Source organism: Triturus cristatus, chromosome 6, assembly GCF_964204655.1.
Source record: "Triturus cristatus chromosome 6, aTriCri1.1, whole genome shotgun sequence".
Lineage (NCBI taxonomy): Eukaryota > Metazoa > Chordata > Amphibia > Caudata > Salamandridae > Triturus > Triturus cristatus.
The window spans coordinates 1,665,689,959-1,665,707,078 of record NC_140589.1 but is presented as its reverse complement, the minus strand read 5'-3'; the positions used below and the strand labels follow the sequence as shown (position 1 = coordinate 1,665,707,078).

General features: G+C 52.0%; 1 protein-coding gene across 3 annotated transcripts in view; it reads left to right on the top strand.

Moving 5' to 3' along the window:
• The window catches only part of UBR2 (ubiquitin protein ligase E3 component n-recognin 2), a 1,393,714-nt gene that overhangs the window by 1,279,132 nt on the left and 97,462 nt on the right, over positions 1-17,120 (top strand). For all 3 annotated transcript variants that reach the window (XM_085612829.1, XM_085612828.1, XM_085612830.1), the window contains one exon: positions 16,293-16,349. In XM_085612829.1, coding sequence (XP_085468955.1) covers positions 16,293-16,349 — 57 coding nt within the window. The remainder of the gene's footprint in view (positions 1-16,292; positions 16,350-17,120) is intronic.

The following is a 17,120-nucleotide window of genomic DNA, read 5'->3' as shown; positions in this document are numbered from 1 at the left end:
ATCCTCCACAAGCGCTGGAGGGTTGCCAGCACTACAGCCAGCACCTCCCTTGGAGTAGAGGAGCTACTCGCCTGCAGGCCCGACCCCCAAATCCAGTTTGAATAAGCTGCTGTCCCCTGTGTCACTGAGAATTAACCAGGCAGGAGAAAGTCATTCCACTGAAGGAGGTCAGATCCATCCTCCTGCCAAGCCTGAAGACAGTAGTACTTCCACAAGCCCTCATGCACCAATACCCAGGGTACCGGACACTTGCCACGACCAAAACTTGTTGAAAGCCCAGACCTGGCTCCAACAACATCACCGACGACCAGCCGACGAAGAAGGTCAGCACCGCAGAGGCCATCAGGGAGAGTGGCCCAGCTGTCCTGATTTTGTTCCGCATTGCTAGCCTTGACCGACACTAGTGAGTGCCTTGACACACAAGAGCCATCCGACCTCAAACACTCTGCACCTAAGCCGGAAGTTTGGGTTGCGGTAAGGAGCTACAACAAGGGCATGCAAATAGCATTCTAAAGAGTTCCTGCAGCACCCGATGGAGTTTAATTAAACTCCCATGAAGTTATAGGTAGAACCATAACCTATAAACCAGTCAATTACATGAAATAATGACGAAGATGGGTAAGTGACATTAACTTACCCAATGTGTCAAAGCAATCTATCACGTTATCGCTATGACTAAGGTCCTGATGAAAGTCCACCTATCTTTAGAGACACCCATGGACTGAAACATGTCGACCATTAAAATCATCATTATATAGGTGCTGTGGACCATTCACACATCCACCAGAGCACCACACACTGTTTTTAATCTTACCCCATCCTGGCGAATAAAACCAGAGTAGAGGATAGGAGGTATTTTTCAAACAAAACAATTTCTGCTAACACTATCGAAATCACGACCATCAAAGAACCAGATGGTCTCCTTCCAGGTGGAGGAAGGTTGACTGCCTGGAGAACGGGAAACTCAGGCAGAAAAGGACCCAATGATAAAACCAATCACCTAACCTACTCCGCGGCCAAATTGGAGACCGGGGATTGACGTGAACACACGCCAAAGCACGAAAGTGTTTACTTACTGACCATAGGATCTCAAGAAAGAATTAGACCACCGCAGCAACTACACAGCAATATCATATGCACAGGATACACCCTGACCTGACGGAATCAACTTTTATTCCCTGCCTATTGTCCGGGCCGGAATTATAACCGGTCACAAGTAGGTGGAATCTTCACCGTACTATATTCACAATCCCTGAGGAAGTCGCGGGTACTCCCCGGCGACGAAACACGTGTTGGCTGGACCAACGGAACAAAGAAAATTAAAGTGCAACCACCAACGAATCTGTCCTGTTTCATATTGTTATATGACAATTATTGTTTGATATTTCATGTGTGCTCGGGTACAGAATCTACAACACTTATAGTGGTTGAAAGAATACCGGTTCCGTCTTCATATCTCCAGATTTGAAAAGGCTAAATCAGCAAAAATGAGCTCCAAATACTCCGTGATCCAGAAGATATCCGCAGACAGGGTCCTTGAATATTAAAGCTTGGATGATGTGTTTGCATAGATGTCCGTATGTATGGGAAATAGTTTCCTCAAATCTAACTCAATGTACGGACTTGGCGGGGAGGACTGAGCGCTACTGTGTGCGCCGAAAACAGCGTCTCTCCTATCGTACTGGTGGGTGACTGGCTATAGTGATAAATGCACCTGTGTTACACCCGTCTGGGTAAGCCTTAGCCGCTCTCTACACTTACCCCTTGAGAGCTTTGGTTTTCAGGGACACAAACACTATCACTAAGGGTTTCCTGGACTCAGTGCACAGTACCTCACCATAGATGGACACTATATACTGAGCCAGCCTCCTCCAAGAACCATGTCTCGTTAGATCGTTCTCTGTATTAAAATCTGCTCCACATTGGCTCAGAAGCAACCCCCTGAGGGTTTGCATGCTTATTCCACTAGAACTAAAGCTGCAACCACTGCAGTTCCAGTCGTAGACATCTGCTAGGCAGCAACGTGGGCTTCCCTGCACACCCTGTGTGAAACGGTTACGCAAGTGCTGCCACAGGTCCTGGAGGAGGCCCGGGCCATCCTCTCCCAAGCAGTAACAGACAGGAGAGATGCAGCAAAGTTCGCCATTTGTTGTGGTTTCCACACAACCGACTCACTGGGCAGGGCGATTTGAAGCAATGCCTGATTGGGAACATCTGACTTTTCAGGGGATGTCCAGGCCTTGTTCATGGACATGCCCTTTGATGGCACCTATCTCTTCGGAGTCAAGGCCGCCTCAGGCCCCCCCCCCCCCCCTTTTTTTTTTTTGCAGACTCAGCCTCCAAACCCTCCTAGTCTTGCCCTTCCAGGTCATAGGCGGCCAGTTAGTGGCAGGCTCAGCCATCCCCTCCATAGTCCAAAGGGGCTTCTCCCTCCCCTTCCAGACTGCTCTTCCCTCCATGACTCCATCTTATGGCCAGTGTCGGATGATCATCTGATCGTGCTTTGGGAGGAAGTCCTGACTCTTTTGAGCAAGGGGGCCATAGAGAGGGTTTCCGTGCCAGAAGTGGGCTGTGGTCTTTATTCCTGCAACTTTCTGGTCCCCAAAAAGGACAAGGGCCTTTATCCTATCCAAGATCTAAGAACCCTCAACTACTTTCTTAAAAAGGAGAGGTTCGAGATGTTCACATTAGCTAAGGTCTTTTCTGCCCTGGAATTGTTAATTGGGATTTCTAGAGCGCATTATTACCGACGGGTCTCTAAGCGCTGTGAAAGAGAGCCCAACCTGGGCACATCTACAGGGGTGTACAGTGAAAATTTGGCTTAGGTGGTCGCCTAGGCTTCAACAAAGAGGAGTGTTTTTATTTTCCACCTGAATGGTAGGAGGACAGGTTCTTTATGTAGGCTAGCAGGTAGCTTGTTCCTGAGTTGGGGGATCATTGTGGAGCACGCTCTGCCGCCTTTAGACGAAATATTGAAACTGGGGCAGGCCAGCATCCGAGGAGCGGAGGGACCGTCCTGGCACATAACTTACCAGTCGGTCCCTGATGCTGGCTAGAGCCTGGCCGTGGATAGCTTTATGGGCTATGCATAGCCCTTTGAACTTGGTTTCTGAAAATCAATCTGGCAACATCATTCATGACTACCTGGAGTTTCATTAACCGCTTCTCCGGGAGGCCAATGTACAGGAAGTTACCATAGTCCAGGAGTGACACGATCGTTGCTGACACTACCATCCGGAGTGCCGTAAAAGAAAGGAGGGGGGCGAGTCATCGCAGCGGTCTTAACAGGCCCACACATGTTCCCACCACATACCTGGTGAGCCATGGAGAGCTTGGCATCAATTTTTATGCCAATACTTTTTGCCACTTGGGCTGGTTTGGGGATAGTGCCAAGCTCTTGTGGCCAAAAGAGGTTGATTGGTGTCCGTGGTAATTGCTAGGACCTCCATTGTTTTATCAGGGTTAATTTTGAGGGAATTGGCAGTCATCCAGTTGACTGTGTACATCAGGATATTCTGCACCTGCCCGTGGGCCGTGGGAGAGTTGTCACTCTGGATGATAATTTGGGTGTCTGCATAGTTAAAACCTTGGCACTCCATGCGGCTCAGTGCAGCCACCAGAGGCTGAAGATAAGCATTGAAGAGGAAGGGGGACAACGCTGAACCCTGGGGGACACCGCACGAGAGCTCGCCGGTGTTCGACATCTGATCAGCCAGTTGGACCCGTTGGGATCGGTCAGACAAGAAGGACGAGAGCCACTGGAAAGCTGTCCCCTGAATGCCCTACTCCGAGATTCGTGACAGGAGTTGGCTATGATTGACCGTGTCGAATGCCGCAGACAGGTCCAATAGGACCAGGGCACAAAGCTTCCTGTTGTCGGCCATGGTCCTAAGTTCATCTGTCACTGCCAGCATTACCAATTCTGTGCTATGATGGGCTCTAAAACCTGCCTGTTTTATTTGGAGTAGCTGATTTACCTCTATGTGGTGCGATAGGGTTTTCAGCACATGCTGTTCCAGCACTTTTGCCAGAAAAGGGAGATGGGCCTAAAGCTCTTAAGGTTCTTTGAATCAGCCCCCGGTTTTTTCAGCAGAGGAGTGACTCTCGCCTCCTTAAAGTTGGTCGGGACCGGGCCAGTTTCAAGTGACCGATTTAGCAGGCCAAGAACCTCGTTCTCTATTCCTGGGAGTGCCATTCAAAACACCCTAGGGGGTCAAGGATCCGCTGGTGACCCTAATTTGACCCTGCCTATTAAGTGATTCAGAGAATCGTGATTTAGCTTTGGGAAGACGGTGAGGGGATTTGTCATATGCGAGTGGTATTAGGTGCACCACCAAGGGGCAGTGTACAACAGGGGTGCGGTAGATAGCCATCAGGAGGTCTTTGACTTTAGTGAGGAAGTAGGACTGGAACTTATTGCAGTCTTCCAGAGAGCCAAGGGGCTTCTGCTCTGCTGACTGCCTCAGCTCTTTTAAAATCCGAAAAGTCTCTTTCTGTTTGTCGGCAGCCAGAATCCCAGACTCATAGTATTCGGCTTTCCTGGCTATAATGGCTTTTTATAGGCTTTTAGCATGGTTTTGTATTTGGACAGAGCCCATGGGTCTGTCCAAATACAACTGGAATTGCAGGATGCCTATTTCTACATCCTTGTCCTGCCTGCTCATTGGCACTGCCTGTGATTTACGCTAGGTCATGAGCGCTTTCAGTTCACTGTGCTCCCCTTTGACTTTACCAGCGCCCCTCGGCTATTCACCAAGGGGAGGGCGGGGGTCGCAGATTATCTGCGCAGGTCTGGCGTGTTAGACTTCCCTTATCTCGGCGAATGGCTGTTGAAAGCGGGCTCACCGCAGGCTGTCGTCTCCCACCTCCAGACTACGGCCGACCCTCTGTATTCACTGGGGTTTACTATCAAGATGCCAAAGTCACACCTGACTCCATCTCAGACGCTCCCTTTCCTAGAAACTGTTCTGGACACAGTGCAGTTTCATATTTATCCTCATGAGCGGTGAGTCCAGGATATTTAGGCTATGATTCTGATATTTCAGCCTCTGTTCTGGATTTAGGTGAGAATAGCCTCCTGCATCCTGTTAGTGACATATGCCAGATGGCATTTGCGGACTCTGCAGTGGGACCTGTACTTCCAGTGGTTGTAGCATCAGGGGAATCTTTCTGACATGGTCCAGATCTCGGAAGGAACTGCAAGCGACCTGCAGGGGTGGCTGACAACCAGCAATTGGGTCAGGGGCATAGCTCTCTCTCTTCGCCAACCAGGTCTCATAGTAGTGACAGATGCATAACTCCTGGGATGGGGCAGCCATCTGGGAGAGGTGGAGATCAGAGGACTCTGGTCTCTGGCGGAATCTGGACTCCACATCAACTTGCTGGAGCTCGAAGCTATTCGTTTGGCATTGAAAGCCTTTCTACTCTCCATCAAGGGAAGGCTAGTATAAGTGTTCATGGACAACACTACTCCCTTGTGGTACAACAAACCGGGCAGAGTGGGGTTGTGGACCTTTTGTCAAGAGGCCCTGCGTCTCTGGACTTGGCTCAACCAGCAGGGCATATCTCTGGTGGTTCAACACCTGGCTGGTGGGTCAACACCTGGCAGGATCTCTGAACGCCAGGGCTGATGAACTCAGTCATTGATGCCTAGCGGATCACGAATGGCGTCTCAACTCAGAGGTGGAACAAGGTCTGTTCCAACAGTGGGGAGAGCCTTGGTTAGATTTGTTAGCCTCTGCCAAGACCACGCAATGTTCTCAGTTTTGCGTGCTGGAGTTTCCAAAGCAGCTCTCACTCGGAGATGCTTTTCGTCTCTACTGGAGCTCAGGCCTCTTGTTTGCCTTTCCACCCATACCACTCCTGTCCAGAATTCTCAAGAAGCTCACAAGTGACCTGGCTCAAGTCATTCTTGTGGCTCCGGACTTGACACGGGGAGTCTGGTATCCTAATTTTCTCCAACTGAGCATCGATCCTCCGATCAGGCTGCTCCTTAGAGAGGATCTTCTGTTGCAGCAGCAGGGGAGGATTCTCCACCCGAACCGGTCAACTCTATGCCTTCTAGCGTGGGGATTGAGCAGTGGCAGTTGATAGCGTTCGACCTTCCTCCCCAAGTTTGTAATGTTATTTTGGTAGCCAGGCATCCCTCCACCAAGACAATATACTTATTTTTTAATTTTTTTTATTTTACGCCTGCCAGTGGAACAGATTTGTAATATATCATACAGAATAGTCTATTAACCTTCTTTCTGGTTCCCTTTCTGATGTTTTGCTTTTTTATTTTAACCCTTGCCAAGCAGGGCTCTGCTCTGGGCACTCTGAAAGGGTACCTTTCGGCCTTGTCTGTCTTTTTGCTGCTTCTGGACCAACGCTCATTATTTAAATCTCCTACTGTAAATGGATTCCTCAAAGGCCTTGTACATATATTCCCACCTTCCCCTTTCATTATGCCTCAGTGGGACCTTAGTTTGGTTCTCACCTTCCTGATGTGCACTCCATACGAACCTCTGCACAATTACCCTATCCAGCTGCTTACCATCAGGACAGCCTTTTTAGTGGCAATTACATCTCCCAGGAGGGTGAGCTAACTGCAAGCTTTTTCATTCAAGCCTCCTTACCTGATAATATTCCTAGACAAGTTGGTGCTTCACACTAGGTCCTCTTTCCTTCGGAAAGTGGTTGCACAATTTCTTGTGGGCCAATCTGTCAGCTTGCCAACTTTCTATGCTCCTCTGAATCTCTCTAAGGATGAGGAACAACTCCACTGTCTATACGCAAAAAGAGCATTGTTGTTCGACCTTGACCGCACAAAAGAGTTCCAGGTGGACGACCAATTCTCTGTGGGCTACGTGGGAGCAAAGAAACGTTGTGCGGTGCAGAAGAGGAGTATCTCACAATAAGTTGTCCTCTGCATCAAGATTTGCTATGCCTGGCAAAGAAGCAGCCTCAAGAGCTCATTCTACCAGAGCTAAGGCTGCTACCAAAGCATTGGAACGTGGAGTTCCAGTCCTGGGCATTTGTCAGGCTGCAATGTGGGCATCCCTGCACACATTTACCAAGCATTACTTCCTCAAAGGTGGCAGAGACGGCCTTTTTGGCCGCTCTGTGCTGCAGGATTTTCTGGTCTAAACTTGTCCCTCCTCTGGGGATGGTATTGCTTGGGTATCTATTCAAAGGTAAGGAATCTGCGGTTAGATGTCTCCATCAGAAGAACAAGTTACTTATCTTCGGTAACGCCTTATCTGGTAGAGACCTGATCTAGCCGCAGATTCCTTACATACCCACCCATTCGTCCCCCGCACTGCGGACAGGTTTCTAAAGTCAGCGCTGATCCCTTTCAGGGCCAAAGTGATGCCTATATAGGTGATGCGGACCTCACTACGGCACCGATGTAGTCACACTGAGCCGATCTATGCCACCTACTAGTGTGCAGGGGTATTGCTGGAAGAAAAATCTTCCAGATCCTGTCTGACCCCGGGGAAATTCATTGGTAAGGAATCTGCTCCAGATAAGGCGTTACCGAAGGTAAGTAACTTGTTCATTATGTCTCCATGTTGGTATTTGTGTGCCGCGTCTGTCCCCCTTCACTACCATCTGACGTGGGCTGTGGTCCGATTAGTTCCAGCCCAGATACTCAGTGTCCAGTATATTAGAGGACATGGTCACATTGCACAACAGCAGGTCGATTCTAGTGTGCGGTTGATTTACTGGTGAATAATGAGAGGGTTCTGTGCTATTGGGTGCATCATTTGCATCGTAGAGCTGCCTATCCTTAATCCAGGTACTAAAATGGCATGACGTTGCAACACTATTTGCACCCTATAGCTGAGGTATCGATCTGTTGAGCTGAACGCTTTGTACACAGTTATAATCTCCACCGCATGTGCGCGTGGAAGGCCATCTACGGATTGTGTCTGACTACTGTAAGGGGCGTAGATCACCACCAGCTGGGGGTTCCCTGTTGAATGTCCTCTACACCACTGCCCCTCAGTAAGAAAATGTCTCTTTTTGTATGTTCACCCCAATGTTTTTGGTCTGATGCTGTTGGTTTCAATTCTGCGAGTAAGCTGAGGCCTCTCAACCAGACTTCCGTTCCTGTGGCCTTGTTGCTTGAGTTTGAAATCCCAAGACAAAAGGGCATTTGGCATAAGAGGAACAGTTTGGTTAATTAAACATTACGGCCAGGAGAATAGTTACAGGCACAAGGTCTGTGGACTGTCTCAATTTACAATCGGTTTATGTCCTTCTTTTATACAAAACATGATGGGTTTTAAAACCAGCCGGCGTACTATATATGGTGAGGAATGTTGGTTACTGCCTTTGGAGTCATAAATTAATTGTCTAATGGTTGCCACAGGTGGGACTCGTCCTTGTGTGGACACAGAGTGGCCACTGGATAACGTGTCCAGATGTCCGGCATGGGGAGCACGTGATCACTGCGCACACTAGGTCCTGATTGGCTATGTGTTTGTAACTCATGTGGTATCTGACTTTTTATGGTGTTTCAGGAGTGCACGTACCCCCTCCGGCCATGTCTGCTTTATTGCCTTCAGACACCTGTGCCTATACTAGTTGCACACGGGGGTCCTGCCACAGAGACAGCTTTCTGCCCTACTAGAGGATGTGCTAATGACTCCCAGGAAAGGATACTATAGGGGCCTGCTCTGGTAGGAGGTGTCACTTCCCTCCTGCAAGAAGTCACACGGGTGTTGGCCCAAAAGACAAGCTTCAAAAGTGAAGCTGTCTTTGCAGGGCAAATGGGCAACACTTGGGAGAGGGGCTACTCCATTGCTCAGGCAGACAGGCTGGCACTAGAGACAGGAGAGGGGAAACCAGTTGCCAAACCAGTTTTTCAGGCACGTGTAGTCCCTTGGTAGCCACACCTCTGGCTTGGGCTAGGGAGCTCTATAACCTAGGAGAGGGGTAGTGGGCAGAATGGTACATCATGGGATGCCGAGATGCTACACTTTGTTGGAAGAGGATCTAGTTGTCCATTGGCTACCAACTGCATCATGCTTGAGGGCATTTTCTGAGCATACGTAGGGTACCCCGGATTTGTACTGGATTGGAAGAGGACTGAAGGACTGCCCAGCTGCACCGTGAAACCAGCAAAGACAGACTGCACCTGCTGAACCTGCTGGCTAGCAAAGGAGATGGACTGTGCCTGCTGTGTCCTGCTCTAGTAGAAGCTGTCTCCAAAGCCAAGATACCCCGAGGGTCAGTGAATTCAGCCATTACTGAACCTCAGGCGGTGACTTGAGGAAGACTGCCTTTTCTGAGTCCAGCACCCGATGTTTAGCCAGATACATGAGAGAGTATTTAATGCCCTTTGCCATAGCTTTCCTTTGACCGTTGGAAAAGCCAGCAGCATTTCTGGGAATATATTCACCTTTCCTTTCTCCATTTGCCACAGGCCCTTAATTCTCGAGACCTACAAGATGTGGTCCTTAGCTCAATAATTGAACAACTCCGCACCAGTGGTCTCCAAAGCGCTTCAGGATGCAGCTTCCAGGCAGGTACTCTATGTGCCTGTTCCACAGAGATTTTTTAAAAAAAAATTTCCCCTCTAGTAGCGTGGTTGCAAGCCCGTTTTCGGGGAACAACTCCATACTGGGGCCCTCAACCATCTGCACATTGCTCTGCCTCGCCTGCTTTCGCTCTGAGTGTCACAGCTTTCTGCAAGTCTTTTATTTGCGTTTGTATTTCTGACACCGATGGGCGCATGGTTGCCAGTGTTGATTCTATAGAGTCTATTCGTCATGCCTGTTTTCATTGATCTGCTCCCATAAGTCCCATCTCCAGTGTCAGGGCATCAAGTTTAGATTCCAACATTGATTTTAATAATTTAATTGCTTGCAGGAGTGCATCAAACTTCCCAATATGAGCTGGCAGCGTCTGTTCCACATTGCTGCTCGATGATGTTTGTTCGTGGCTAGTGGACCAAGTTAGCACCCCTGATCCAGAGTTGGTGCCCATCTTAGGGCCCGTCGAATTTTCCATGCTGTGTGTTCCCCTCGTGGTGTGGTGCCCCTGTCAGGTGCCTGCCCAGTCAAATCTTCCACCTGACTAGTAGTGGTTACCAACCAGTGTGCAGGGTGCCTGCCAAACACCATGTCAGCCTCAGGTGTCTTGTGCTTATCTGTCCCTGTGCAGGATCTCTACTGTAGCTTTCAATCTTGGCTCTGTGGTTGTCTGCCTGAGCCATTGTTCTTCCTGGTCCCACTAGGAAGCCCACTTACAGATCCCCAAATCCTGTGGCTCCAACGTTGTCCAATTTGATCTTTCTGCAAACCCTAGTTTGTTTTTCCCTTTCTAGTGTTACACATTTTGGGGGGATCCAGGGGCCAAGGTGCTTTTTGTGCCGCGTGGGCGCCCTCCTTTGCTGCCAACTCAGCGCCTCCTCTTGTAGGCAATGCATTTATACCAGCAACTCCGAGGGCCCCCTCCTCACTTCGATGTTCAGCCTGTGGACTGCTAAGAGTGTGGGTGAAGGGTGTGCATCACAGAACATCAGCCGCTGCTCCACCAAGGCATTCTCTCTGGGCCTTCTTCAGTAGGTAGTGCATCTGTACAAGGACAGTAGATCATGTGCTGCCGGGCTGAAGGCACTCGTTGCTCCAGTAGGTGCTAGGTTCGCAGGCCCGTAGAACTGGGTCTCAAAGTATGCAAGGTCTTTGTGGCTCTTCACTCCTTAGTCATTCCATACCACTCTCAGACGATCCATCCCCATCCTTCGCTTCCAGCATTAGCCCGTGCTCTTGCTGGAATCCAGAGATAGTCCTTGTGGTGCAGGCCACAGGCGCTTCTGCCCTCTGAGGTGGCCGATTGTTCTTGCTTGGCCTCCAGAGGCGTGATTCTCCCACCCAGAGGAGAGGTGTTTCGTATTTTGCTCGGGGTGTAGTGGCAGCCGGGGACTGCCCATCCCTCTGCAGGATGCGTATCTCAGGCAGGGAGCTACGGTTCACTGATGTGCGACCAGCCCACCTGCCATTTTGGCCACGCCCCCCCATTTACATTGGCCAGCTTAACGCTCCAGACATACTATGCTTCTAACAATATGGCACGGTACACACATTTCCTTTGAAGAAGTTAGACTTTAATGACATTGGACATGCCAGAACGTGAATGCAGTCGACCGGATTCTATAAGCAAGTGTTATTGAAATGCTTTTTTATTTGTACAGATATTTTAGAGTCAAAGCTGGCAGCTGATTAGAAAGATTCATTCCAACCAGAACCATTGCTCACCTGGTAGTGCTAGATAGCAGCCTCTGCAAGCATAGCAGTCTCAGCAATATCTGAATGTAGTAGATCGATGTTAAGTAATTCCCATGCTTCCATGAGGGATCAGGATTGAGATTATTGTCCAGAAGGGAGAAAGGTACCTCAGGCCAGTGGGAATTTCAGATCATTAAATATAGATACTCCCTCTTCCTCAGGAAGCCAGTACATTTTCTCTCCTTCCCCACCCCCCCCCCCCCTCTCCGCCCCACCACATCTTGATAAGCTAGGTTTTGTTTTGTGTTTTTTAAAGGAATGGGTTATAGAGAAGGTTACCCTGTTGCACAGGTGCAAACATTATCTGATGGAGACTACTAGCCGCAGATTCCTTCACGTAGAATTATCCCCAGGCGTGAGACTGGATCCGGAAACTTTTTGCCACAGCATCCCTGCGCGCCGGGGGCGGGGGGACATTACGCGACTCCGCCCAGGTGTCGTCTGCATACCTAACGTCAGCGAGGTCACATAAGACCCGCCCCAGCGCGCCCACATCAGTTTTTTCCTTTTCTGCGTGCAATGCGGATCCGATCCTTGCTACGGGCCTGTTAGGGCCCCTCTTTTTTTCTTCCATTTCTTTGGTAGAACAGTGTGCGAATGCCTTCGGGTTTTAAGACTTACACGTTGTGTGGGCATCTTATGTCAGCGACGGATCCTCACCTCATTTGTATGTGGTGTTTGGGGGAGGATCACGGCACCACAGATTGTTCGGCGTGCCAACAGTTGAAGCCGAAGTCGCGGCAGGAGCGGCGGATGAAACTTCTCTCGCCGCGTCTATCCAGGTCGACGTCCTCCCCTCGGTTTGTTTCGGCGGACGGCTTTGGTTATGGCCGTGGTCGCCGTCCTCGCCCTTCTCCGATGTCACGTGAGCGTCGCTCCCCGGTGGATAAGTGTCGCAGTTTGTCCCCGGGGGCTGGTTTCCGGCCTCCCGGGGGCGTGGACTCCCCGCAGGTGATGCGGCCACGCGTGTCATCCTATCCACCGTTTCCCGGTGTTGGGGCGTCAAGAGTCCAAATGGAGACCTATGCGGCGGCTTTGCAGGCCTCGCTGGCGTCTCCTCCTCCTTCCCCTCCTGGGGCGTCGGCGGATCCCTCGCTCTGCGCACGGCCCTCTGCGGTGCCGCCGGTGGCTCCGGCCCCAGCGCCGACTGGTTCGGATCCAGGCTTGGAGGATGTGGTACTGTTGGGGTGCGGCTCCTCTGGGGCACCTCCTTCAGGCCATGGCGACTCTGTCTCGCCGCAAACTCCCATGGGGGTCCCTGTGGTGTCGCGGGAGGTCGCCAAGGCTCGGGTCGCATCCCCGAGCCCCTCTTGGTCCTTTGACATGGTGGTCCTGTCTAAGGCCGAGGTGACGCTGCGAAGGGCGCCGGCAGCAGCTGGACCGTGCGGAGCCACAGGGGTCGGTGGACCCTCCTCGTCCCGCTCCAGGTCGAGGCCGAGGGAAGACCCCTCGTCTCTCTCTGGGCCCCTCTCGTCCCTCCCCACAGGCGGCTGCCTCGTCGGAGGGCGAGTCATAGGTTGAATCGTCCCTGGCGCCGCCACGTGGGTTGCCGAGCGATCTTTGCCTCATTCTGGGCCGTGGCAGGCGGAGGGCTTTGTGCCACTCCCCAGGCCCGTCTCGTTCCCCCACGCAGGTGGCTGCCTCAGAGGGGGTCGGGTCGGCGTCACTCTGGCGTCGCCCCGGGGCGGCTCCAGCTCTACTCCGGTCTCCGCTTCGGTCCCCGGTGCAGGGTGACTTGGAGGTACCTTGTCCGGTGACGCCGGCTGGTGCCGACGTCCTACCTCAGGCAGCGGATCCTATGGCTCCGTGCAGGGGTCGTACCGCGGATTCGTCTTTGGACGCTCCTTCTTCTCTGGAGGCAGGCTGCATATTGGTGTCGTCCTCCCCGGAGACAGGTCGCCGTGTTGTGTCTCTTTCACCAGCGTCGAAGGGCGGCTCCCCGTCCTTCCTGGGGAAGAGGTGTTCATCGGAAGAGCGGCAGGTTCCTCATACTTCGGCTCCTTCTGACTTCCAGGTCTGGCCCTTGCCCGCCCCGCTTGGCCTCGGGGACGGCCGCCTTAGTTTGAAGCCGTCGCCCACGGATGAGCTGATTTCTCCACCGCAGGGCCCTATGGAGGCGGGTGCGGCCTTCGCTCACGCAGTGTCCACGGCTGAGGGCATCCTGCGCATGGGTGACCCGGTGGCTCACTTTCCGGCGGACCATCTATTGGAGGTCCTCCACCAGGACTCTGGTTGGAGGGAAATCTTACTTCCTTTTGAAGGTTCGCTCCTTGCTTCCCTGACGGGTGGCTTGGAGGCGTCCTGCCTCAGGGGACCCGGTGCCTCAGAATCTTCTGCACCAGCACCTCCCGGCGCCGCATGACCCGGCGTGTCTTTCCCTTCACCCCTCAGCCGCCAGCCCCCTTTTGCAGACTGCTTTTCCCTCCCTACCACCACTGTTGATTCCGCCGTCCCGAGAGGCCCGCTGGCAGGATTCTTGGGGACGCAACATGTTCACCTCGACCAGCACGACCCTGCGGGCCCTTAACACCTTGTGTGTGCTGGCTAGGGCCTCCTCCTGTTTGTGGGACTCAGCTGAGTCTCTGGGATCTGCAGCGTCCCAGGAGTCTGGCCTGGTGGACTTACGGCATCATGCATTGGATGGCCGGGAGCTTGCGGCGTTTATTCTCCGCTCCGCTCTGGACATCCCGAAGGTGCTGGGCCAGGCCATGGCTTCCTCAGTCACGCTCCGTCGCTATGCTTGGCTTAGGGACTGGGCATTCCCTGAGAATATTCTGGAGCGACTCATCGACCTTCCGTTTGATGGCAGCCTGTTGTTCCATGCCCCGGCCGACACCGCCATCCAAAGGCTCTTGGCAGGGCTCCGTCCTCCTTCTCCTCCGCCTTATCTTCCTCCTCCTCCTCCTCCATCCCCTCCTCAGTGACTTCTGAGTTGGGTTGATTCTGGGCCTTCTTAAGCGGACTGTTCTGGCTGTGCAGTGTGTTTTCTGGCCGTTTACGTCCTTCCTTGGGACTTTGGCATTGTTGGCTGCTGGACGGCCCTTGTGTTGATTGTGTGTGGTTCTGCAGGAGTTGTTGCGCAGGCTTGGCCCTGAGATTGGGCCTTCTGCTTTGCTTGGGCTGCTTGTCAAGCCTTCAGCGGGGGTGTTTTTTTCCCCGTGGCTCTTTTTTTCCCCGTGGCTCTTTTGTTTTTTCCTCTGTTGCGGAAGTTCTTCCAAAGAGGGTTCCCATATCTTGGGACTTAACCTACCCTATGTGGGGTAGTGGTAGCTGTCATATGGCTTGCGCTCTGCTAGAGGGTTCTGGTTGCCTTCGGGTGCCTGTTCTCCTTGGCGTTTAGGTAGGTTGCGTTTGCTTCCTGAGGTCGTGTGCGCGGCCACTCGTAGTGGTGGCCCGGGCATCTCCTCCTCTCCCTGCTCCTGTCCTGAGGTCTGGGATGATCCTGTCGCCCTTGCCGGGCGTCGCCTTCTCGGCCTTCCTGGGGCCTCGGGCTGTTCTTCTTGCTTCTGGCTTTGACTGCCGGCACTGTTCTGGCTGGCAGGCTGCTCTCCATCTGGAGTTGGTTCGCCTTCTTTCCCCTAGTTTCCTTGGGCCCTCTAGGCTTCTTCTTTTCTTCCACTTTTCCTTTCTTGGCATTGGGCGGAAGCTATATTGACTTGTGGGGGAGTGGGGTGCTTTGGCCTCTCAGTCCTTCCTTGCCCTTGGTTCCTCTGCTGTGAGTGTACACGCCTCTTCAGCCTTTTTTCCCTCCTACATCCCCTTGGGGTCAGTGGAGTCCTGCTTGTGGGGTTCCCTTGGCCTGGCAGGGACGAGGTTCTTCCTGGTCCACAGATCTGGTCCCCTGTGGGCCCTCTGTTCTGCACTGGCTGGTGGGGTCCTTTCCCAGACCCTCCTTCCCAGGGGGTATTGCTAGGGTATCTATTCTACGTGAAGAAATCTGCGGCTAGTAGTCTCTATCAGATGTACGAGTTTCTTACCTTCGGTAAAGATGTATCTGGTAGAGACGATTCTAGCCGCAGATTCCTTCACGGCCCGCCCTTCCTCCCCTATTCTGCGAGGACCCTTGGGTTGGTCTTCGGTACTCGCCTCCCGGTGGAGGGCTGTGTCTCCTGTGAGTGCCTTCCTTGTTCTTGTGGGTGTCTCCGTCTGGGGGCGGTTCATTCCTCCTTTGGTCCTGTGGAGGATGGAGTTCCGGTTCTCCGGTGCCCTGCTGCTCTGGCTACTCCAGGTTTTGGGGGGATTGCTTTCTATCCTTGTCCTCCCTCCCCTCCCTTCCTTCCTTTGCTATCCTCTGATTAAGGGTCATCTGGCCTTGTCTTGCCCTTGTCCCTTGTGGGTGGTTGCCCTCTAGGTTGGGGTGGCTTGGAGGTTTGTTGTCCCTGTCTATCTTGGGACTGGTCCCATTCCTTGCTCAGGATGGGGGGGGTGGTCTTCCTACGTGTGCCATGACTTTTACGCCTGTTCTTGCCTTCGGGGCACAGGGATTGGAGGTTGTCTATGTGCTGGCAGGGTGACTGCGCAGGTTTCTGCTTGTTCTTCTTCTTTCCCTGCCCTAGGGTTCTGTGGTGTTGGCACTACTCTGGTGGTGGTGTTAGTCACCGTTTTTTTCCAATTTTTCTGCTCTTTGCACACTGTTCCCATGCTGCCACAGTTTTTTATCTGGTGGTTCCGCACTGTGGTGCGGAAAAGTTCTCTGAAGAAAACTGACGTGGGCGCGCCGGGGCGGGTCATATGTGACCTCGCTAACGTCACGTACGCGGACGACGCCTGGGCGGAGTCGCGTGATGTCGCCCCGGCACGCAGGGATGCTTTGGCAAAACGTTTCCGGATCCAGTCTCACGCCTGGGTATAATTCTACGTGAAGGGATCTGTGGCTAAAATCGTCTCTACCAGATACATCGTTACCGAAGGTAAGTAACTTGTACAATAATAGACGGCAAACATTGTTTTATAGAGTTTATAATTTTTAGTAAGCTGACTTGTGTGAATTCATGTGCAGTTTGCTTTATGTTTTAGCTGGTGTAGCAACAAAGAATTGAAGATGTACTTGCAAGGGGAAAGATCAGCAATAAGGTATGCTTTTAACTTTTTGTGGTACAGTTAAAACATTTTGTACTTTGAAAATGTCTGTACGATTAAACGCGTGTGTCTAACTGTAGAACATAGTAGACTGTGTTATGCAGTAAAGATCTATTGAAACTAATTGATTATATTATTTAACTACCCTGAAAGATGTGAAAACATGAGAAATGCTTTATTGTGTTGTCTAAATATTTTTGTGGCATCTGAAAGAGACACGTTAGTGATAGATTCCTTATCTTAGAATATCCCCAGGCATCAGATTGGATCCGGAAAGTTTTCGTCAGCAGTACCTCTGCGCGTCGGTAGGCGTCGTCGTGCGGCTCCGCGTACGTCGCTGGTGTCGTAGCCGCCGAGATGACGTCATCGGAGCTACTTAGACGCACCCACACGCGCTGACGTCAGTTCTTTCTTTTTCCGCGATAGCAAGCGCCGATCCAAGAGAGAGCGGTACTCCTAGTTATTACTTTAACTTGGTTTTTGAGAACTTGTTTCTCTTGTTTTGTCGAGTACTCGACTCCTGGTGCAGTAGGGATGCCCGGGTTTAAGTCCTGTAGGGCCTGCCGTCGGAACATGTCAGTGGCGGACCCGCACGACGTGTGTCTCTTCTGCTTGGGGCATGCCCATGACCCCAAGGCGTGCCCAGATTGTCAAGCCATGGCGCCGAAAGCTTTGCGGGAGCATTCCTGAAAGATGTTGGAGGCCCGGCAATCGGTTCCGCGCCCATCGAGGTCCCGCTCCCGTGGGAGGTCGAGGGACCGGTCG